The sequence below is a fragment of the Rhincodon typus genome, chromosome 7 (assembly GCF_021869965.1).
Source record: "Rhincodon typus isolate 14 chromosome 7, sRhiTyp1.1, whole genome shotgun sequence".
NCBI classification, from domain to species: Eukaryota; Metazoa; Chordata; class Chondrichthyes; order Orectolobiformes; family Rhincodontidae; genus Rhincodon; species Rhincodon typus.
In genome coordinates, this window is record NC_063338.1 from 45,087,439 (window position 1) to 45,108,981 (window position 21,543).

The 21,543-nt window shown below is 38.5% G+C and overlaps 1 protein-coding gene across 2 annotated transcripts in view; it reads right to left on the reverse strand.

Annotated features, from left to right (window-relative positions):
- Window positions 1-21,543, reverse strand: part of itga6a (integrin, alpha 6a) — a 74,711-nt gene that overhangs the window by 10,962 nt on the left and 42,206 nt on the right. For both annotated transcript variants that reach the window (XM_048599200.1, XM_020514394.2), the window contains exons 7-23: window positions 20,668-20,861; window positions 18,797-18,885; window positions 14,405-14,532; window positions 11,900-11,995; window positions 10,441-10,502; window positions 10,198-10,358; window positions 9,395-9,535; window positions 8,800-8,918; window positions 5,430-5,625; window positions 4,867-4,947; window positions 4,614-4,693; window positions 3,531-3,605; window positions 3,303-3,405; window positions 2,963-3,136; window positions 2,151-2,249; window positions 1,950-2,066; window positions 1,743-1,841 (exon numbers count right to left, since the gene is read on the reverse strand). In XM_048599200.1, the coding sequence (XP_048455157.1) occupies window positions 1,743-1,841; window positions 1,950-2,066; window positions 2,151-2,249; window positions 2,963-3,136; window positions 3,303-3,405; window positions 3,531-3,605; window positions 4,614-4,693; window positions 4,867-4,947; window positions 5,430-5,625; window positions 8,800-8,918; window positions 9,395-9,535; window positions 10,198-10,358; window positions 10,441-10,502; window positions 11,900-11,995; window positions 14,405-14,532; window positions 18,797-18,885; window positions 20,668-20,861 (2,014 nt within the window). The remainder of the gene's footprint in view (window positions 1-1,742; window positions 1,842-1,949; window positions 2,067-2,150; window positions 2,250-2,962; window positions 3,137-3,302; window positions 3,406-3,530; window positions 3,606-4,613; window positions 4,694-4,866; window positions 4,948-5,429; window positions 5,626-8,799; window positions 8,919-9,394; window positions 9,536-10,197; window positions 10,359-10,440; window positions 10,503-11,899; window positions 11,996-14,404; window positions 14,533-18,796; window positions 18,886-20,667; window positions 20,862-21,543) is intronic.

The following is a 21,543-nucleotide window of genomic DNA, read 5'->3' on the forward strand; positions in this document are numbered from 1 at the left end:
TCACCTAGTTATCCACATTCCCAGGCTGAATGCCCTCCTGTCATTCTCCCTCAGAGTTGGCCATCCACTCAAATTTGGCATTAGCAAGCTTCAATATAATCCTTTTTCCAATAATTTATATCATTAGCAAACAAAAGTGATCCTAATAGATAGATTAACCTATGTCGTGACCTACATCCTACAGAAACAACTACACTTTCATTTATAGGCATATTCAATATAGTAAAACATTCCAAGATACTTTACAGGGACATGATGAAAGAAAATAAGGAGGAAAAAGAAACAAATAACCAGAAAGAGATTTTACAGCAGGTGAACACAAACAAGTGTGTGAGTTGTAAGGACCATCTTAAAAGGAGGAGAGGCAGAGCCATTATGGAGGCAATTTCAGAACTTTGGGCCCAAGCCACCAAGTCTTTGCACAAACTTTATATCCTAGCCAGCTCCCTATCCATACGGTTATGATCTCTGAATACCCCAATTTATGAAACATCTTTTATTGGATTCACACATACATGAAATGTAGACATACTCAGACAAAAATACGTCATTCCTGTACTACAGCTAGAATATTATGTGCATTTCTGGAATCCACATTATAGGAGAGATGTGGTAACACTGGAGAGGGTGCAGAGGAGATTCACCAGGTTGCTGCCTGGGCTGGAGAGTTTCAGTTGTGAAGAGAGACTGGGGCAGACTGGGGTTGTTTTCATTATAACAGAGGTTGAGTTATATAAAATTATGAAGGGCATAGATAGGGTAGATTAGGAAGAAACATTTCTTGGTGATGGAGGGATCAATGACCAGGAGTCATAGATTTAATGTGAGGGGCAGATGTTTAGAGGACACATGAGGAAAATCCTTTTTCACCCAGAGGGTGGAGGGAATCTGGAACTCATTGACTGTAAGGATGGTAGAGGCAGAAACCCTCATAACATTTAAGGAGTACTGAGATGTGCACTTGTGATGTCAAGTCTTACAAAGCTTTTGGGCAAGTGGTGGAAAATGGGTTCAGAATAGTTTGGTGGTTGTTTGTGACCAGAGCAGACGCAATAGGCTGAAGGGCCTTTCTCTGTGCTGAAGATCTCTATGATGTTATGTCCTGCTTTTACAAGTCCATGTTAATTATCCTGGAATTAACCCTTTTCTTTACAAATTTACTATGTTGGAACTGTCAAATGCATCCCGGACGTTTACCCACAGTGGACAATGGAATTAATATGTCTATTGTGTACTTGCCATCGTTCCTTAATGTTCTAATGAACATAAAATGTAAGCCAGGTGACATCTTTCAAACACACCTTCAATCCAATTCAGTATTAATCGGTGATCACAAACGTTATTTATCCCATATAACATTTTGTTTAAATTAAACCATGGGAATTTTATTTTGTCCAAAAGATTTTCTGTTTTTTCTCTACATCCAATTTACATAACAGTGAAGTGTCTCACAAACTGCAGCCTAGGAATCGAGTCTCTGCTAGAATTTGGATCTTGCTGATTTTTAGTTTGGCTGATATGAATTGTGCAGTTTCAAATCAAGGGTCACTTGGACTCCTTGGAGCACAGAGAAAGACAGGCACACAAAGTCGGTAACTTGTCAGTGTGCCACAGTGCCAAGGCAGCACTTAGCTCAAGAAACTAATGAGTTATTTTACTCATTTAATAATAATTAAAATTAATACAAGATAGCACAGCAAAAGTCTGTACCTTTACTTTCTTCTTAGTCACAAGTAAATTACCTCAGTTTCAGCATTATTAATCACAATGTTTTTGGCCTGAGATTCAGAAGTTATCGTGGCTTTAACAATGATATCAAGGTAATTCAATTTGGAAAATTCCTGTTAAATAATGAAAAGTATATTAAAAACACAGGATTGCATTAAAAAATAATTTTAAAAGCTCACATATACAAAAGACTAGCAATCACTATTCAGGTTCATATTTACCTCTAGGAAAGTGGTGTTCCATAACCGTGAACGTAAAACCAGGAATGCACTGCTATCAAGACCTTGAAGGGGACATTTTATATCAACACATCTAGTATTTTTCTGCCGGTCACAATCCTGTAGAATGTTTACATAGTCTCAGTCAGTTTTGGAATGAAAAGAATTTTGAAACAAAAGTTTTGGATCCATATCTGCACTTACTAGAGTTATATATTTTCTTTCAGGAGAGGATGTTAATCTTGACTTCTTGGGTCCATTGCCCTCAAGCTCTCTTCTTTTCCTTATTTGGTTAGGAACTTCCTGAAATAAAAGTAATTCATATAGGTTACAAAAATCACACAATAATCAGTGAATTATGTCTGCAAATAGATATTGTCAATAGAAACGTATATCTGTGACCTAACCAGGACACAAAGATTGAGGTTTTATTCCCAAATTGTGCTGCGTTAACTGATCTCAGCTGATGTAGTACTTAGGACTCTATAAACACTTCACTTCCCAGCTAGAAATTGAGGGGAAAAAAACTACACTAGCATTTCTGAGCCTGATCATGGTGCTCATTGCTAGAAATTACATGTCTCAGAAAGAACAGCTACATGAGAGAGGTACTAGAAGACCATTCTCCTCTGCCAATGTTCTTAGTGACAGGAGAGTAAATATCTGCATGACGAAAACTATGTAAACACACTCTACGTCAATGTGTCACAATACTTGTTTCTCATTCTTCCCCCTGTGTTAACATGTTTCCTCCCCCTTGCTATTAACTTCTTTTTGGAAAGGACAAACAAATAACAGTTAAATGCTGGCTTCTGTGAAAAGAAGAATACTGTCCGTAAATCAGATTGCTTACTTAAAAATATCTAAATACACGTTGGGCTGTTTGTATGAGAAACACCCAACTTGATGTTAGTGACAGCAGAACTCATCAAGAAAGCAATGCTATATTACAACATAAGACACAATAACCCTGTAAGTCAGTTTCAGCTTTGAATTAAAAGCCAACTATAAATTACCTTTAATTTTCTATTATTAATTTCATTACTAGGCACGCATTGAATATTACCAATGCCTTTTGAATCAATTTTCACCAAATAGAGCAGCCATTTTCCATTGTTTATTTCTTTTGGCCACCTGATTTGTAGCCAGGTAGTGTTCAGAGTTTTAAGTGATGTGCCCAGATTAATTATCTGTGGGGAAAGAAAACATTTGAAGTGTAAATCAATATAATGCTTTTCATCGTTTAACGAGTTACAGTCAGTCTTTAGGCAAGGTTTTAAACTAACAATATTTTACACGTTATTTGACATCTAAAATATTAAGGAAACTTATTTTTAACGATGTTGCTACACTTACCCTGAACTCATACTGAATCAAACTCCCTACATTCTCTTCAGTTTTCATAGCACTCTCACCAAGTGGGGAACCTCCAAAATAAACCTGGGATGGTTTGGCAACACTGTTAAAACAAATGACATTACTTATGCTTCAATGTTTATACTATTTACTTTTTCTACACACCACACAGACACAATAAAGAATATATTCATTCCAAAAGGACAGAAAGCAGGACACTTTACTCACCCAACCAGAGACAAAAGTAGTTCAATCATAACTTGAGCAGAAGCAATTGTTGACACATTCGCCTGTTCACTGGTCCTGTAAATGGAAATTAAAGTCTCAATTACAAAATAATTGATCAATCAAAATATTAAAGTTGGCTTTTTGATAGTTCTGCTGATCAGGGCAGAGGTAATTAGGAAGATCACAAGTTGAGGTTTAAATTTGTTGATGCTTGGTGGAGCTAAATGGCCGTGGCTATCTTAGTAACCTGGTGTGGGTTCCCATTTCTGGTCATTATTCAGTTATCTCTTCAGGAAATACTTTATGCTCTTATCTGGTGTTCATGAAATGTATGAGCAAAGGGATCTTGGTGTCCTTGTGCATGAATTATAAAATGTGCATATGCTAAAACAGCAAGTATTTAAGAAAGCTAACAGAATGTTTTGAGGGTAATGGAATACAAAAGTAGGGAGGTTATGCATCAGTTAAACAGGGCACTAGTGAGATCACATGTGGAGTACTGTGTACACTATTGGTCTCCTCATTCAAGGCAGGATGTAAATGGATTGGAAACAATTTAGAGAAGATTTGTCAGACTCATATATAAAATGGGCAGTTGTCTCATAAGGTAAAGGTCGGAGAGGCAAGGCTGGAGATTAGGGTGACTTGATTGAAACATCCAAAACCCTGAGGAATTTTGATGGGGCTGATGTAGAGAAGAAGTTTTCTCTTATGGGATGATCAAGACCTAGAGACTACTGTTTAAATATCAGGGGTCACCCATTTAAAACAGAGCAGTGGCAAAGAATTTTCTCTCAGATGGAATAAATCTTTGAAACTCACTTCCTGAAAAGGTGGAGAAAGAAGAATCCTTGAATACTTAAAAGGCCGAAGTGGATTAATTTTTGTTTTAAACAAGTTGATGAAAATCTATCAGGGTAGGGAATTTGAGGAAACAACCAGATTTGCAATGACAGAGCGGACTTGAAGGGCAGAAATTGCCTATCCATGCTCCTTATTTATAAGATGTTATTGCCTCTTCAGCAGCTGCAATTTTAAATATATATTAATTTAAATAAAATAGAAATGTTAAGTTGGCCTTACGTATCCAGTTGTAGATTGATATTGAGGTTCCTAGTGTCCAATGTAATTCCAGCAGTGCTCATAACTAAGTAGAAAGTAACCTAAAACCAAAATGGCTACCATATTAGAGTTATGTTCAAGACAAATCAGAGCCTTGTGCAAAGTAAATTAATTCAGAAAACGGGCTGATGTTAATTTATCAATTTTACACTTAGGAAGTATAAACAAGTTATATACATAATTGACTAACAAATTGAAGTGAAAAATAACTTGCCTCAGATCCTCTTTTTAATGGATTTCCTAATTCGCAGACTGCTCGAGACCCATTCTGATTTGCTGTGCATGATACTTTGTCCTAATTTAAAAACAATGCCATATGTGTGTAAAATGTCTGTAAATTTCACAATAAATAAGCAAATAAGTAGGTACAGAAAAGAGACACCAATTAAGAAGAATTTAGCTCTCCTATTGGGTTGTTTGATTAAAGTACTGCTGTGTATAACGCTTGATGAAATAGATTAGAAACGGACATGTTCAGGGTGAGCTAACTGCTTCCACTTGGACATGTACGATTTGCTGAATTATTTTGCAGTAGCAAAGGTTGGGAGGGAATAGGACAGGATTTCCATTTTGGATGTTGATTTACATCCCTAAAAAGGCATTAGGTGCTGATAATGTTGGGCTCCAAAGATGCCAAACTGAATCACACCCACCATCTGTCTCACAGGGTTAGCTTGAATGGGTCATGTCTCTATACACCTGCAGATCTACAAGATCAGCAACTTCAGCACAGGGATGAAGAAAGGGAATTATTGGAGAAAGAAATTAAGCACTTACTGAAGTTAAAGTTGATGTCAGAATTCGAAATGTAGAGTATGTTAAAGTGTCTGGAAATGTTGCAATCAGGTGAGCTTCATGTGCATCATCCCCGTCTTCATCTGGTTTTTTAGGATCTGATGGCTTGTTAGTAACAGTTATTTTTAGAACTATGTCCTTCTGGTCCTTTAATTTAAACACTGGAATTGTTTTATCCCTGAAGAAGCAGAACAGTAGAAGAATTTATTAAATTGTTTGAATCTGTTCATATCAAGTTTCAGTCCTGCCCCAGTTTTGAAAAGCTCTTAATCAAAGCCACAAATGACATTTCATGTGATGAAGTTAAATTGTCCACACCGTGATTCTTGACATATCGAGGCAGACTATCCTCCAAAAGTGCTTCCCCATGGTTAGCGGATCTGGTTCTATTCATCAGTCTAAATCATACCCAGAAATATCACGACTGATAACATCTCATCCTGCACCAATTCCTCTAGTGACCCTCGTGTCTTCTGATCTATGCTTGAGCTCTCCTATTTTTCATCTACATGCTGTCTTCAGTGACATCTGAAAACACAGCATTACTTTTCATACATAACATCACCTCGCTACCTCTTCACTGCTCCACAACCTAAATCAGAAATTCAGAACTTCATGTGCAGAAATTTACTCTTAAGTATTGAGTAGACTGATGTCAATTTTTAAAGAAAATTCATACTGGGAAAGTGGTTATAACCGAAAATGTGAGCATTTATTGCTAATTCTGAACTCTTCTTGAGAATTTGTTGGTGACCTGCCTTCCCAAATCACCACAGTCTGTGGCACGGCTACACCCACAGAGCTGTTAGGAAGACAATTCAAGTATTTTGACCCAGTACAGGAATGGTGACATATTTCCAAAGTTAATACAGGTGAGTCTTGGAAGAGAACTTGCAGCTGGTGATCCATATGTCTGCTGCTGTTGTTCTTCTGACTGTAGAAGTGGCTTGGAAGATGCTGTTAAGAAAGATCCCTGGCAAATGGCTACACAAGAGGTGGTGGTGGCAGAAGGTGAGCAGATTTAAGGTGGTAATTGGGAAGCCAACTAAACGGGCTGCCATTTCCTGGATGGTTTCGAATATTTGTCATGTTACTGCATCCAGCCAGCTCAAGTAGAGAATATTCCATCACACTACAGATTTGTGCTCAATTAATCCTGCTTTTTTTGTAAGAGGACATTGTTTGGAAATTTTCCACATTGTCAGGTTGTTGCCAGTGCTATACTTTACTTAAAAAGGACTGCAGAGCTTCCATTTGATCCAATGGCTGTGGAAATCGCTTAGCTTTGTCAATATCAACAACGTAGCTTTTCTATTTATGTGGTTGCTGACTTGCTTGCTGAGCTAGTATGTTTGTTTGCAAACATTTCGTCACTATGCTAGGTAACATGATTAATGCACCTCTAGTGAAGTGGTGTTCTGTCCTGCTTGTTATTTATGTGTCTTGGTTTGTTGGGCTGGGTAGCATCACTTCCATATACCTAATACCTAGGAAACAAATCCTGAAGTGATGCCACCCAGCCCAACAAACCAAGGCACATAAATAGCAAGTGGGACAGAACACCGACACTTCACCGGAGGCGCACTGATGATGTTACCTAGCATGACGACGAAACATTTGTGAACAAACTTACCAGCTCGGTGAGCAAGTCAACAATCGCATCAACAACCCAAGCTACAAATCTTCTCAAAAACCTTTTTTCTGTTTATTAGTAGTCCTGTGCTCTAGCTTCACCAGGTTGGTATGTCATTTTAGGTATGCCCAGGCTGTTCCTGGCATGTTCATTTAACAAGGCCTAAGCCTTGATGGTAAAGCAAGGCATTTGGCAGTTAGAGTGATGAAATGCAATTCCAGTCCAATTTTGAGACAGTATATCAAATCTGAATTTATCCCATTTCATATGGTGGTCTTGCCAAAATATAATGGAGCATATCCTCAGTGTGAAGCAAGGTCTTTTGCACAAGGAAGGTCTCTCCAAACAATATTGTCATGCCAAGATACATCTGTGACAGCTAGATTGGTGAAAACAAGCCCAAATCAGTCTCTCCCTCTTGTTGGTTTTCTCACCACCTGCCGCAGGCCCGAACTTTCCTCCAGTACTGGCCAGCTCAGCCAGGTGAAGTGTTACCAAGCTGCTACTGGTGACAGAAACCTCCCACACAGAATACAGTCTGTTTCCTTGTTATCATCAGCCCTCTTTGAACTGGTGATCAATATGGTGGAGCAATGATCCATCAGTTGAGTGAAAGCAATAGGTGGTATCAGCAACATAGTTCTTTGTCCATGTCTGAACTGAGGTTATGAGACTTCAAGGAGGTCCAGAATCAGTGTTCAGGACTCCCTGTCTGCTGAGTGGACACCATAGTTAAGAATCTACCACATTGCTGTAGGTCTAGAGTTACATCTCAGCCAGAAAGGGTAAGTTTGGTTGATTTCCTTACCTAAAGAACATTGCTGAACCAATTGGCTTCAGTCCCCACTGCAATCTCCATTTACTCACCAAAACATTTAACAGCCTGAAACCATGACCAAGGCCAATTAGTTCTACTTCAAGATTTTCTAACTTTGTTTTTGTTACCTCCATTGGAACTATTCCAATATACTCCTGGCTGGGCTCCCATATGGTACCCTTGGTAAACTTGAGATCATCCAAAACTCCATTGCCCCTATCCTTCCTCACTCCCTTATTATCCTTACACTTGCTGAGCTTCAAACGAGACATCAATTTTAAAATTTTCACCATTGTTTTCAAAAGCACCATGGTCCAGGCCCACCCTAGCTCTAATTTCTTCCAGTCCCATGATGCTTCAAGATATCGGAGTTTCTCTCATTCTGGCCTCTTTGACTTCCTCGATTATAGTCACCTTTAATGATGAGCATGCCTTTAGCCACTTGGACTCTAAGTTATTCATTTCCTCACTATTCCCTTTCCTCCTTTAAGTCACTCCTGAAACATTTACTTTTGGTCAACTACCCTATTGTTGCCAACATGGCTCAGTGCTTCACAGTTTTGGATATTTTAATGAGTGAAAGATGCTAAATAAATGCAGGTGTTCATTTGAATTTGTATTTAAATAACAAGTCTAAAGCTTCTCAGTTATGGAGATGTAAACCTGCAGTACTCTTGGTTGTTTAGGTTAAAGCATGACTTCTTTTTATTTACTTCTCCAAAACCTTTTCTAAGTGAATGTTAATTGACTTAACTATATGTGAACTATTACCAAGTTCACACACCTTAAGATGAAAAGTTTTACTTCAATCATTACAGCTTTTAACAATAACCAAATAGATCCATTTCACCACTTTGTTTAAATGTTGAACAAAAAACCCAACTGGTCATTTAAAGACTTACTTAGGTAAAGGAATAAAATTGTTCTGCTGGTTTTGATCCCTGGAACAAAATTCGTATTCTAATTCGAGATTACTCTTACAAATGGCATCAGTACCACAGCCTTCCTTCAAAAATTCAACCTGTATCAAAATAATAATTAGAGAAACCATGACATTTGCGTGAACCACACTTACAGAAACTATTCAGTGAACAGAAATCTCAGGCTAGCCCACGACAAATTGAGAAGCTGCCTATAATGGTGCTCAAATGTGAACTCTGCTTACAGCCAAACTAAATGAACACAGAAGCAAAGAATTCTGCCTGTGTAATTTGCATTTGCACTTCAAATTATAGGGAGTATCACACCGACCTAATACGATTTGCTATCCACTTCAATGGGCATAAACTTCGGAATTGCAAGATTTTTTTGCATTTAAAATATGGAAAGATTCACCAGAGAATAAAATTTTCTTCTCTTAAAAGTGTAAGAGTGCTTGTTAGGTAACCAAAAAAGCTCAAATTGTGGTTTCAGCTTGCAATGCAGAATGAGTATATTGAAGGAAACCACAAACCCACATGCTATATAAATGAGACAATCAATAAATTGAACCCTAACCTCTGTACGCTGGGGATCACTCTTCTCAAGGACAGGAAGCAAGTCAATTAAGTTAGAATCCTGCCTTTTCTTGCGTCTTGACTGCTTGAGCAGTACTCCAACTGATATGGGAATAGGGTGTAGGATATCATGGATATGTTCCTGAAAATCCAAAATGAAATGGATTAATTAGCAATGTTACCCTTACCACCACCTTTCCTGTAATATACATAACATAGTCTAGTACTGAAAAGACATGAACAAGCCTGTCTACCCTTAAGCCAATTGAGGCCAATTAAACTGGCCAATTAATGGGCAAGCCACCATTGAGGGTGGGTTGTGGCATAGCAGTAACATCACTGGGCTAGTCATCCAGAAACCCAGGCTAATGTTCTCGGGTCATGGGTTTGAATCCCACCATGATGCCAGCAAGCCCCAACTAAATCAAGGCTTTTCCACATAAAAAGCACAAAGATCATGTACAGCATCCGCTAGAGCATACCCATCTTCAGTATCAGACTGCCCCAAATGAGGAACTAGGTCTCCACATATATGTATTCAAAATGGAGTTTACATTGCATAAATAATTCAAAAACGTTGTCTTCTGCTGAAAAAAATGTTACAGAAATTCATGCAGTGCACCACATGATGTCTAGTATACATCATCTCTCACTAAAGTCAAGTTTGAAAAGCTTAAACTAAATGTGCTTGATGATTTAATACGTTGAATCAAATAAAAATGTCAAGATTATTTTAAAATGGGTACAGCTCCAGTCACCAATAAAAAGAGACTGTCTAAAATTTTAATATTAAGAAGTTCTTACCTGCAGCTGTATTATTTGAGTGACACATTCCTCTTCTCTTTGCGCTTTTAATATGAGGCTGCCAGTCACATTGTTAACGGAAACATTCCCAGCAAATCTGACTCTTGGCTTCCAACCCACCTTATGTGGTGCAGTGTCAGCTTCAATCCAATAGATTACATCTAAATAGGGAATTAATCATATTAGTAACATTAACTAATCAGAAAAATAACAAAATGACAGGGAGATATTTCTTTCACTTACGTATCATGGAATTGAAATCGCTGGGATGAGCTGTGTACATAAAGCATGCCTTGACAGTCATACTGTAAAGAAAAGGTATTATATATTTTAGTATACACAAAACTTTGGAACAACCCATTTCTTAGTTCCTACAGGAATGGTTAAGCAGAACAAATTAGAAAAAGTTAGATCCTGGAGCCACAATTTGGATGCAAGTTCCTTGGGTGATGGAGAATATACAGAAAAATGGTAGGAGCTCTGTTAGGCTTGTTAAAAGAATCATATTCTGTTGGTTTGGTACTGTTACTAGCATAGTAAACACAAATATAATTCATTTATCCAATATGAATCGCTTTATATTAGTGAGCCTGTAACAGTTATATCACAGTTCTCTTTGAACGTTAAACTTTTCCTGATCATTCCATGTTAATCACACAGCATCAAGAAACATTCAGATCCTCATAAGAACATTTTCAAAAGACGTCTTCAGTTTCCTAGCATTTTAAGTATTTTTAGCAGTTGTCCCCAAGTTCAATCATTTTCTTCACCAGCCTGACTTTCACATTGAAGTATATTCTGATCAGCCCAGCTTGGGTGTGTCTGTTCCCGTTTCATCTGCCTAACATACTATTCCAATCTGTCCGTTCTGCTTATTCTATCCATTACTTTGCAACAACTGTTGCCAGCACGTCCATCTATTACTCTGCATGACAGCTCCCAGTCAAACTTTCCGACTTTGTTCCTCGCTTAATGTTCATAATTCAGGGTTGTTTGAATAGCAGGATTTGACAGAGTTGATAACCCCAGAGTATGGATTTCTGCTCTGATTTTAGCGGGGTAATCAACAATTGAATCACAAAAGCCCAAGAAGAGAATCTCAGGTACACACTTGAGTTTAGGGAAGACAAAATGTCTGAAGATAAGGGCTAGTCTCTGTTCAGTTACCAAAGATAAATATGCTTTAAAAACATATTCAATAACTGAGACTGTGTTGTGCTGGATTGAAGATTGGTTATCTTTCAAATAAAATCAATTTGAATATTCCTTAAAAATTACTGGTAGCTGGTTTGTTTGTGACCGCTCAAATTACAGGAAAATAACCTGCCAATATGTGAAGCAAATATCTGAATCACATGTCTCTGATACTGCAGATTCAGCTGAATCTCCTCTAATGCATTCCTTAACACAAGATTCAGTGAAATATATTAGGAACAGGAAGTAATGGTCACCAGGTTACACCCTTTAGTTCATAACCTCTGCAACCAACCTATCAAAGGCCCTGTAAAAGCTCTCAGGAGAGTCTGCAGCTTTAGTTGAATCTCTGCCCCATCAACTGCTCTCCAGTTCCTCCACCTGCATCCATCAGCAGTTCCTGATTCTCAACTGAAACACACCTGTTTGTCATACTGGTGAGAAACATGATGGGTAATTTTAAACAAATATAGATTGGTCGACACTTTTACGGTTTTACATTACTTACCAAAATCCTTGATTATTACGACAATGGCTCTTCTTCATATCAATAATCTGGGGTGTAGTAGTGACTTTCTTTGTGATTTGGATAACAGGTCGTGCCCTAGGAAAGACGTTAAGAACAAATAAAATGCCTCGCAAAAGATAAAGACTTCTGTATAGTTGAGATGGAAATCTGGTAAATGGTGAAAAGAATCAAAAATAATTCAAAAGGTACATGGTATCCTAGAATGTTGACAGATTAGAGAGGAAGTTAATGAAATACTGTTGATCAACAGGATTCAGTCAAGCAACATTGGGAAGGTAAGAGTAGATGAAAACAGGCTCATATAGCATTTCTCAAAAAACAATTGACAAAACAGACTCAGACCCGTTATGTTTACTTCGCTTCTGTGCAAAATAATGATATGGTTTGAACACGAAAGTTACCTGTACGATAATAATCCAGTAAACAGCAAACAACATGGACTCAAAAGTGGAAAACTATTGTGAAAATGCCACAAAATGTCCTACGTCAATTGCCAATAAGTTTTTGATTAAGTTCTACAGAAATCACTATTCACGAAAACAAATGCAGGGGAATCCAGTGAATGGAATAAGAAACTAATTGTGGAATAGTAGTAACTCCTCAAATATGACGTTGAGGTACTCCATGCCCACATGCAGCAAGATGTGAGCAACATTCAGTGGCAAGCACCAGGCAATAACCATCTCTTACACAACAGAGTCCAACCATCTCCCCATGACATTCAATGGTATTCCATTACTGAAATCCTGATTATCTACAATACAGAATCACCACTGACCGAAACTCAACCTCTCAGTGAATATTGGGTCTACAGAGACAGACCAGACATGGTATTCAGTGGTGAATAACCCATTTGTAAAGATTTCACACCATCTACAAGGCACATGTCAGAAATGTGATGGGATATTCTCTACTTAGCTGGATGGCGGCAGTGTCAACAGTACTTAAGAAACTCGATACCATCTGGACAATACAGACCACTAGAGAAGTGTCCTATTCATCAACTTAAATATTAATCCCTCCACCACCATTAGTGATAACAAGGAAGTGGCTCAGCATCAGCTTCCCAAAGATAATTAGGAATGGCCATTAAATGTTGGTCCTGTCAGTGAGGCCACATTCTCATCTGAATCTGTTTCGAGCTGCAGATGTCACCTGGGTTCAGAACTTCATGCAAAATAGTCAAATTTGTAGAAAATAAAATTCAGGAGCAGCATTCCAAATGGAAGAAGCACCAGAGAAGTTACAGAATTAAAGTGCTGCACAAAGGTAGGGAAAATGATTGAAATATGTACTTCATGGCTATATCTGAATTAGAATCATAGAATCCCTACAAGCGTGGAAACAGGCCATTCAGCCCAGAGTCCACATCGACCCTCCGAAGGGCATCCCACCCAGACCCACTCCTTCCCTGTAACCCTGCATTTCCCATGGCTAACCCACCTAGCCTGCATATCCCTGGACACTATGGGCAATTTAGTATGGCCAGTCCACCTAACCTGCACATTTTGGGCTGAACTAAGAATGAACCAAAAGAGAATGGTTAACTGTCCTTAGTCCCCACTGCTCAGGGTATCTAATTAAATGCTGAGCAGCAATCAATAAAATAAACATTGTATTGAAATACATCGACAAAATTATAGAATATAAAAATCTGAAAAGGTCATGATCACTCTGTGGCAGACTACATTTCAAGTACTGCATGCATGCTGGTCATTGAGACACAAAGTCTGGCGGCAGAGCAGACAAAAACAATGAGACTGATCCCCAAGGGTTGAATTATCCACCCACTGGCAGGTTTGCAGCCAGACATGTTTAATTCCCACCAGTGTGACTTTGTGCTAACTCAGCAAAGTTTGCAACCTGCACTACACATGTAGGATAAAACTCATTATAGTCCTGGTAGGCCAGCAGGCTGCCCTCTCATTCCAGAGAGAACTGGTGGTGGTTTAACCTGAGAGGGTCACCATACCTCAGGTGAGGGATGAGGTTGAGAGGGTGAGTCTTCTGTGGTAACCTTAGTCAGTGCAGGAAGATAGGTTAATGCAGGATTGCAACATTACTGAGGTCATTACCAACCAATAGCAAGTGGAAAAACTCAGCTGTACAGCATGAAAACAATTGCAACCAGGAAAAAAAATTGGTGCCAGAGGGCAGGAAACAGTAAAAGTTATTACTGGCCAACCAATCAACATAACTGTCAAGAGGGCAAGTACAGCAGATTACTGAACAGTGATTGAGTCATGACGGCTTTCTGCTAATCTGGCGGTCACTTGCAGGGTAGAGTGATTAACATTGCAAACCAGTTTAACAGGAAATGAAAGAAAGTTCTGCACAGCAGTTCTACATAGTGTAGGCCCAAATGGTTATTACTTGCAGAGGAAATTGTGGGCAGTAACAGGTCCTGTCTGACTTCTACCCCAATATGGTTGGTATTTTATTCTTAGCAACGCTACGGAATGGGATTATTGTACAATATCTCACCTGTACATCAAGACTGCATCACTGAGTGAGCCAACAGCCATGTCAGGGTAGTTATTTTCATCGAGATCTAGGTTGCCTGCAAGAGAATAGCCAAATAGAGGGACTCCAAAATCTTTCCCGTCAAGTATCTGGAAGGAAAGAGAAAAGAAATTGAGGTTAACGGTTGGAATGAATGCAAACAGGGAGGATAATTATTAGGATTTACTTAGATTAATAACATTTAAACTATATATCTCATCATCATCATCATCATCATCAGTAGTCCCTCGCAAACGAGGATGACTCTCTTCCACTTTCAGGATGAGTCTGTAGGTGGCTGTACAGACCAATGCAGCTACTGCAGGCTCCATCACACTTGGGCAGAAGGTCGTTGTGGGAAGGGGTGGATTGGGCGTTGGTGTGGCAGTGCCCTCTTTTTGCTGTTTTCACCTGGCTTTCACTTTTTCCCTGACAGCAAGTCTCGAACTGCTCAACACCTTTCCGGATGTTCCTCTTCACTTTGGACAGTTTTGGACTAGTGATTCTCAGGTGTCTGTGGGAATGCCTTGAGGGTATCACTGAAGCACTTCCTCTGTCCACCTGGGGCTTGCCTGCCGTTTTTGGAACTAAGAGTAGAGCACCTGCTTGGGGAGTCTCATGTCAGTCATGTGAACAACATGCCCAGCCCATTGCAGCTGATCAAGGGTGGTCAGTACCTCGATGCTGGGGATGTTGGCCTGGTCGAGAACACTGGTGTTGGTGCATCTTTCTTACCAGCGCTGGGAAGAAAGGATTATAGATCTAGAATAGCAATAACTGGCAAAGTGTCAGAATATGCAGCAAGCTACACAAGTGTAACTGAATAGCACTCAATACAACTGTACACATCCAAATGTTTGAAAATGCAGCACATAAACCTCAAACTGCATTAAGGCTCTTCATTCAAATATCTTAAAGGTTTTTGCTGCAAAAACTAATCTAGACCATTCATATATCCAGAAATACCAAAACAAAATGCTTCTCGTTTGCCAGTTCAAAGTGGCTTTAAGTTCAAAATCAAACCTAACAGCAAATTGAAGCAGCACAAAGTTAGGAACCTTAACATAGATTGAAATTTTGTTCTTAAATATGTGAATGTAAATCAGATATAACACCCGAGGTGGATAAATTGAATAGATCTGATAATGGATGTGGGGATTGTAATGCACAATTCATGCTGTTTGTTGATTGTAACATATACGGCACATGAACTACAGGCTGCCTATTTATGATGTAACCTACCAGTGCTAACTGTTCTGCTCATTGGCTGAGTAGATCAAAAAGGAGGTTAACATCATGAACGGCCGAGAAAACTTAAAAATCAACCAGCGCAGAGGAAACAAGGGCTAGCAGAAAACAGGGCTACAGAACAAAAAGAATGTGCAGAAATATTAAAAAGACAAACCTAAAGGTGATGTATCTGAATGCACTAGCATTCACAGTAAGATGCACATAAATCAAGCACATAAATAGTGGTAAAGGGAGTACAGTGATTGTGATTATGGACACATGCTGCAGCAAGGAATTAGCAGGGCAAATGGAGAATTACTGGCCGTTATTGCAACGGGATTGGAGTACAGGAGCATGGATGTTTTGCTGCAGCTGTGTAGGCGCATGAGGAGACCATCTGAAACACGTGTGTAATTTTGGTCTCCTTACCCAAGGGAAGATATGTTTACCATCAGGAGAGTTCAGCAATGGTTCACCAAGTTGATTCCTGCGATGACCATATGAATTGAGATTGGGCTGATTAGATCCACATTCACAGGAGTTTAGAAAAATGAGGGGATCTCACTGAAATGTATAAAGTTCTGACAGGCTGGACTGACCGAATGCAGCAGCAATGATGCTCCCTCTAGCTGTGGGGTCCAGAACAAGGGATCATGGTCTTGGGATGCAGGTGGACTATTTAGGACTAAGATGATGGATTTCTTTGTTCCAGAGTATCTGACTTTGTGGAATTCTCTACCATATAGGCGATGAGGCCAAGTCATTGAAAAGATTTTAAACTAAAAAGATAGATTTCTAGGCACTAAAAGCATCATGTGACATTGGAGACAGCAGGAGTACCGCACAGAGAAGTAATCAGCCGTGCTCGAATTGAAGGGCCAAGCAAGCTCAATGGGCTGAATGACCTCCTTTTGGTTCTTTCTTTAAAGTTTTTCTATAAATAATGGTCAATGACAAAGAGAAAGTGTAAGATGCAAGACTGTCAGTGATTAGGAACTGCAGTTGCTGTTAGTATCACACTCTGATACATTTTCCAAGCCAGATAGGGGCTGTCCAGGTTGACACCATTTTTCCCATTCCACTCTCTACTCCTTAACTGCTCATCGTACTGTTGGTGGTAAGGGCCATCTCCCCACGATGGCCAAGTTGTGCTGCATGCAGCAGGTCGGGTTCAACACCCATTTTGCTGAGGACTACAGAGCTCTTCCAGGATGTTCGAGGCAATGAAGGCTGTGTTTTAGCTAATGCTTTAGCACATTGCCTATGGAAAAGTGGTTTTGATGGTATGCATGCTGCTCACGGTGGGGTCTATGGGTCTCATACTGGAATAATCAGGCATGTAGGCACTGGATCACCTGGAGCTGCCATTTGCTTTGTCACGGAAGCTCAAATGTAGATGTTACAGCAGATTGCAACAGAATGAAGACACCCTCTACTGCATCCAGGATACTGATCTCTATGATCCACTACCAACTGGAGATTGAAAGATAGGAATCCCTATTGGTTTTGATGTAAGACAGAACTGACATGTGGAAGTGATTGGCACTTTTCATTCTGAGGAAGTCTGCAATCCTAGCAAAGCCACAGGCTTACTTCACCTGTTTTAGTCAGGCAAGAGAGAAGGAAGTGTAGGCTGCCAGACCTGCTGAGTTTCTCCAGTAATTTGTATTTGTTTCAGATTTCCAGTATCTGCAGTTCTTTGCTTTGTATTAGCTCTTTCCAACCTCAACAATTAACCTGTAAATAGGTGAACATCCTTTTAAAAGTTGTGATGTTAAGACAGGCAATATCACCAAGTTCCAAAATGGCGCTGCTGACATGAAATCGGAGTGTAGGCTGATTGACTTTATGATCTGCCTCCTTTAATTACCTCGGGTGCTCATTTGTAGTGAATACAAAAGCATATACCAATAGGATGTTTGGCAGGCAAATCCCATTTTGGGGCTCGATGGGCACCTTTTTGAGTTCAACATCACCAGTTATTCCTATTTAACAGATCTTGTATCCGTCATGATCTATGTTTGCCTTTTACAATGTAGAATAAAGTTACCATTTGAAATCTGCTGCAACTGTATGTGCTGATTAGTTTGAAACTAGGAAACAGGTAACCCTTGGATTACTGACTAAAAGACTGAAATCTTCTCTAGGCTGATTCAAATGACCAATATAATTCCCCAAAAGGAGACTTCTGACCACTAAACAATCTATTAGATAAGATTGAAGTCATCTATTCCCATCCTAAAGCACTCAAATATACTATCAAAGCTATGAGCCCTGACTGGTACCTGATTCTTGCTTCTGCTTCACGACCACCTCTTTCAGCTCTGCTGAAACAAACTGGCCAAACTATATTTTTCAGAATGACACTAGATTAAACAGCTATTCTTGTAAAATTGAAAGGATAGCCAATCCTTTACAATGCAAAGACTCTGACAATACAATGTAATTCTCTGGTCAATTCAAAATTAATACCTTAGATTTCAGGTCACCTTCATCCTTTATTATATGCTAGAAGTTAATACTGCTGTTAGAATACTTCAATACTTCTCCTTAGTATCTCTGGGCTCTGAGTGTTTACAAAGACAGTATGCCAGAGGCTAAGTAAGTTTATCCCTAAGTAAAGCTCTTCCATTCTGTAACATTTAGTTACATCTATCCATTGCAGCTTACTAAATATAGCTATCCAGTGTGGGGTCTCTTTTTACATGCTGCTTCTAATCTGATATCTTCTCTCAATCTCTCTTACTGATTTATCAGACTCACATCATCATCAGTTACATAACTCATTATACAATGGTGAGATTCTTGCACATTTTATAGTTTACACAGCCAAACTGCCTGGAATTAGTTGTTGGCTTTGCTGTTCTAAAAGGGATTGTTTGGCCTTTTATTTTGTACTCTTATAAGTAGCACAAAAAGTGTTAACACACAACTTAAAACTTCAATATACTAAAAGGACATGTTTGCCAAAGTTTTTTGCATAATTCTGTAAATAGATTTCAAACTGTTTTTCCGATTAATAACAAACCTTTATGTACACATTATAAAACATTTTTGGCAGTACAGACTGGTTGGGCCCAAGGACCTCTTCTGTACTGTATGATTCTATGATCTACAAATGTGAAACCTTGGTGAGAGTTTTACCTGAGAGGGTTCTGTATTTATCCCAGAACGAGATCCATGGTATATGTAGACTTTACCATTTTCCTCATAAGGTGCTCCAATAGCAATATCTAAAGAAGGATACAAAGAATGGGTGACTTCTTTACAAATACAGATTAATAATAACAACAGCAGATATTTGTTGACACTGCTCATAATAAATTGAAGGATACACTGCACTATAAGAATAATATCTATATTTAGTGGGTGTCATCATTTTCAATGATTAAATAAGTTAAGTTCAATTTATACTGGTGTTTTGAAATCTGCAATTGTCCATTATTTCATGAAAATTTTCAATCAATAATCCCTACCTCATCTGCTTGTGACTGTTTGAGGGAATAAAATTAAAATTGAGAATACACATCATGGTGGACTTAGTATTATCCCTAAACTTTCATGCATCACCTGAGGAATATGTGCTGTTAATTTGGAAGCTGTTAACAAAAGGTCCAGGAAACATTCTGGGACCAAAAACTACTAGATTTTGCTACTAGGTTCCAGAAGCTCATTTTGAGTCAGAAGCTCTGTCCAGCCCAACTAAACTTACCTGTATTTGAGAAAGAGGACTACATGGCTAGGAGGTTCCTTGATCCCACTTAGCAGATGAGTAGAAGCAAAGACTGTAGGATCCAGGAACATGACTCTGTCTGGACCACTGGAAGTTCAAGAATATTTACAAATTTTTGGCCCATTTATAAAGATGGTCAATGGTAACTCTTCTTGGCTCCTTGAGGGCCAAGTCAAGTCTGCTTCTTCCCATGCTACATGCCCATTTATGCCTTTTTTTTCAAAGTACTCTCTTGCTAGCTGTGAGTATTTGCACGTGTAGCAGGGTGGTGTTCAGCCTCATGCCAGTTAACATCATTGTTTAGTATTGTTTAGCTAAATAAAGGGCAATTCATTTTTGATTTTTGATTGCGCTCTCTTGATCAAATAGACAATAATCTGATTTATGGATTGTATTACCTTCGAGTTTCCACCTAATTATCATTCCATTGAAAATAATAGAACAAAAATGTGGCAGTTTCTCTGAAGGACATACAAATGCCAGACAGTGTTTGCCTCAGTTTAATATGCCTTCTGAAATTTGAACAGAATTTAGGACAGAGTACTTACAATTTGAACATTACTGATTACTTATTTATGGTAATAAGGGCTCATGTTTTTCCCTAATTCTTCCACAAAACTACTTGGTCGAACATTTAATTGAATAATGCTTTTGAAATTTGTCCACTAACTTTGTTCCAATAAAGTTGGTTAAAAAAACTAATAGATTTTCTGAGAACACAGTGGAGAAATATTGTCTCATTTCACTTGCTGTAAATACTACACATGTATTTTGAGAAGTTGTTCATATTACAGAATATAGCTTTTGAGAAAACACAATCAAAGCCCAGGCTTTCAGGAAAGGCTGAGAACTTTAAGCCATTAAAACAAAAATCAACTGATAAAATTGTGAAAGAAGTAGTTTTGATATTTTACTTTGCTTAAAATCTTTGTACATTAGAATTTTGGTTATTTACAAAATAAATGGTAGGCTATATTTTAAGAAACATTTTCAGTGATATGATCGTTATCACACTGTGTTTCAATGAACCTTAAGTATTTACATTGTTTTTTCATTATAGGATTATTAAAGAAACCCAAAATAAATGTTTACATAGGACATTTCTAACAAAAATGTTCATGTTAAAGAGTTTATTAACAGTAACATTTGAGGCAGAAATTGCAAACCATATTTCATATTGGGTGTTATCAGGCTATCTGCAATTTAATATAATAAGGATATAAATTCTCAGCTTATTTAAATATAAATTATTTTTTCAGTTTTTAACCAATTACAATCTTACCTGGATACCCATCCTGGTTAATGTCACCTATATTCTCAACAGCCAGTCCAAACATGGAATCTTTGGTCCCATTTAAACGAATGGGCTTTATGTTCTTCCAATTTCCTCCTTGATTAATGTAAACATAAGCAGCACCACCAATTCCTGTTTCTCTGTCAAAGAACTGTGGGGATCCTACCACAAGATCCAACCAGCTGGGAAAAAAACAAACATTCTCACTTAAAGTGCAGAAACAAAATGTAGACTTTTTTGACAATTACTCCATCACACCATCCACCACAATAGGAATGCACACATCTATACAACTGAATTTAACTATTTCAGTTTTACATATTCAGGTGTTCTAACTCCCACCATTGTTATCGTTAGCTGTCATCATGCCTTAAATAAATGTGGAAAAAGTAAAATGATGGAGGGATGAATATTCAGAAATTATGTGACACTTACACAATTTTAAATTTGTATTCCAGAGATTTAACTAAAAAAGTAAATGATCTGGAAATGCATACTTAAAAATAGTGATGGGAAGTCAGCAAGAAACGGAAAGAGTGAGCTTGAGATAAAACAAAAATTGCAAGTGCGAGCTCACAGATAGGCAAGTAAGATGTTGGTGAGCTTTTCACTTTACTTGTTTTTCACACTGGGGCACAGCGGACTGTGGGGATCCCTGAGGATCAGTACTTGGACCGCTACTTTCTGGAGGACTGGAAAGAAAAGCTGCTTCCATTATTTGATGGTAGAAGGAGTAAGGGACATGGATTCAAGGTGCTGGACAAGAGAGATGCAGAGGGAGAAGCTTATGACCTGAAAATCCCTGCCTCCAAGGGTGTTGGAAGTAGAAATTGTCAATGATTTCAAAACAAAATTAGAAGCACA